Source organism: Vigna angularis, chromosome 1, assembly GCF_016808095.1.
Source record: "Vigna angularis cultivar LongXiaoDou No.4 chromosome 1, ASM1680809v1, whole genome shotgun sequence".
Lineage (NCBI taxonomy): Eukaryota > Viridiplantae > Streptophyta > Magnoliopsida > Fabales > Fabaceae > Vigna > Vigna angularis.
Window position 1 is genome coordinate 15,926,323 of NC_068970.1, and position 2,919 is coordinate 15,929,241.

General features: G+C 35.3%; 1 protein-coding gene across 1 annotated transcript; it reads right to left on the reverse strand.

Annotated features, from left to right (window-relative positions):
* Positions 1-1,275: 1,275 nt before the first annotated feature.
* Positions 1,276-2,421, reverse strand: LOC108331723 (ethylene-responsive transcription factor 5). Its single transcript, XM_017566623.2, has one exon. The coding sequence runs from the start codon at positions 2,224-2,226 to the stop codon at positions 1,390-1,392; it is 837 nt and encodes a 278-aa protein (XP_017422112.1). The 5' UTR covers positions 2,227-2,421; the 3' UTR covers positions 1,276-1,389.
* Between the last annotated feature and the right edge of the window lie 498 nt (positions 2,422-2,919).

The following is a 2,919-nucleotide window of genomic DNA, read 5'->3' on the forward strand; positions in this document are numbered from 1 at the left end:
CGAAAGAGAAAAATGAGTTGAAACTTACTTGTTCTATCGGGTAGATGTGGAGATTACTCCACCTGATCTTCTAGGAAATTCCTGATCATTAAATAGATGATCAAAGTGCTATAATCTTTAGAGAGAAGATAGAAAACTCTAGAAAAATGGTTTCTAAAGAGATGATACGTTTTAAAATAATAATGAAACTCATTTATAACAAAATTATTTATAATAAAATCTTTTAATATTAAAATAACCGAATCTCACTATTTTAAACTAACACCACTCTAAAATATCATTTTCTTGGGTTTTACATAATTTTATTCAAATAATAAATTTATAAATTCAAAATTAAAATAAAATATTTATAAAATATCTATTTTAGATGGTCTAATTAAAAAATTCAATAAAAATTATATTTACATAAAAAATAAACCAAATAATTCCTGTAACTAAAAAATTACAATTGATAATAAACAATTTCACGTTTCATCAAGAATAAAAACTACTTTCTAAGTTAATAGTAACTTGTTCTAATATCTATTAATTATGTTCTAAAAACTTAAAATAAATTATGTACTTGTTAAATTATCTTTTTTTTTTATAATAGTGATGATAACGACTAAATATTAAAAATTGCTTTCAAATTGAAGAAAAATAGAAGAATAAAATTGTGTTGAAACAAAAACTACATCAGAAAGTAATAAGCCTTTGTTTATCATAACACGAGACAACACACGCAGACTACGACACACAATGAATAAATAAATATTTAAAGTTGTTCAATCAATTTATGATTTTAAATGAGTTTACAATTTTCGTATATATTAGTGTCGTCTACTATCTTAAAAAAGATTAAATTGGTACCTTACGTATTTGAGTGCTAATTAAATAGATACACACTTATACAATTTCCTGCAACTTGGTTTTAGAAGTGTATCTTGCATTTCTTTAATGAGTAGATCAAAGGTCTAATGAAAAAAACCAATAGCAAAAGGACAACAAGCAGAGGGAAAAAAAGAACTAATTGTTATTCTATCCATATTTTGTTTTTCCTTTTTAGGTGAAAGTTTGTAACAAGTACAAATGTGCCTAACTGACTGTTACCGAAGCATTAATGCCTCAATTTAACCTTTTAAAACACTAAATTAACTTCTTTTTTCAAATATTAATTTTGTAAACCAAATTATCTTGTTATTATATGTTCAAGAGTGATTAATTAAATTTAAAATTAAGATAAAAGATGAACAAAATAGTGATGTAGTAATAGCATTGAGCTAAACTGAAAAAAAGTGATCGGAGAACGATTGAAGATTGTTGAATTAACAAATTTGTGAAATGTACACTGTACTCATCCCCAAACAGGACGCTGTAAAAAGAACCAAAAGCACTCTTAAATCACTAATTTCACACAACCATTAGTTGTGAAAATCCAAAAGCCGGAAGAGGAGATAACGGCGACAACGGCGGAACGTTGAAAATCTCCTTCACATCATTATCCCAGAACCCGGTCCACATAGACGGCGTTAACGGCATCTCCCGAAAACAGTTCACCTCCTGTTCCGTCGTTTTCTCCTTCTTCACAACCGGCTTCACTTCCTCTACCTCCTCCTCCTCCTCGCGCCGCCGCTTCCTTTCGCCTTCGGCGTCGGCGGTCTCCTCCACCGCGCCTGCTTCGAGCGGGAAGTTGAGGATGGCCTTTGAGCCGCGGAGCCTGAAGGCAGCACGGTCGTAGGCCTTGGCGGCCTCGATGGCGGTGTCGAAGGTTCCAAGCCACACTCTCGACCCGCGCTTGTTCGGGTCGCGGATCTCGGCGGCGAACTTTCCCCAAGGCCGCTGGCGGACTCCTCTGTAGTGCTTCTTCTCCGGCTGGTTCTCCGGCAATAGCACAGCCGGGTTGGGATCCTGTTTCCCAAATTGGATCCACTCGGTCTGCTTGGGGAGAGAGATTTGCAGAGAAGGTTTCCGATTTAATTGAGGTTTCTTGTGAAGCGATGTGAGGGGTTTGGGGGTGTCGAGGTCGATTATTTGGGGTTTGGAGTGGAATTCGAAAAGGGGTAATTGAATTTCAGGATCGAGGAGCTCAGTGAAGCAGTGATCGAAGGAGAGGCAAGAGTCTGAGGAAGAAGATTGAGAAGGGCTTTGATTGGTTTGATTATTTTGGGGAGTGGCGAGTGGAGAGAGTTCACCTAAAAGATGCAACTTGATGCGATTCAAAGCTGAAACTTCAGCTGCGTTGGCCATGCTTGAGTTGAAGCGCGTTTGGTCTTTGCAGGTAAAGTGTTTGAAGAATTGTAAGGGATGAGGTTTAGTTTGGTTTGGATCGGATTGAGTCGTGTGTCTTAGTTGAGTTGAATGGGGTTTATATAGTGGGGAGAAAGCTCAAATTTTTAACTTGTAGGCGACTTTCAACTCTCCTGCTACGATGGAAGCACGAAGCATCCTACAACTTGCATCATCAATTATTCTTATCGTGAAAACATGGATATTTTAATTCTCTGCGCTCCGGAACACCCTACTAACCCTGTTCCATATCCTTTTTCTAATTACCTCTTCTTTTGTCTTTTCTCCCCTCTTTACTTTACAAAACTAACCCACTCTTTCTTTCTATTTTTACCTCTCTTTTTATTACACAACACAATTTCTCAAATTTCGATCACTCCTCATGTACTTTATCTATTTTGTTCAACTGTCATTTGACTTTTAAACAAATATTTTTTTTTTCTAATGAAAAATACCGAGTTTAACTTTTCTATACGCTACAGATGGTAGATAATTAAAAGTCCAGACGACCTTCTTGCGTGGCTAGGATGATTCAAAACTAGATTCAGCTAAAAGAATAATCACAAATTAAACTAAAAGCAAAAGAATTATTAAAATTTAAATTTCTTTTAACTTTTATTTTTTCCCACTACCAGACGGTTTTGTTTGGATTCA

Bases quoted from the DNA above. Each gene is read 5' to 3' on its own strand.
- LOC108331723 (XM_017566623.2), bottom strand. From the start codon at position 2,226: ATGGCCAACGCAGCTGAAGTTTCAGCTTTGAATCGCATCAAGTTGCAT.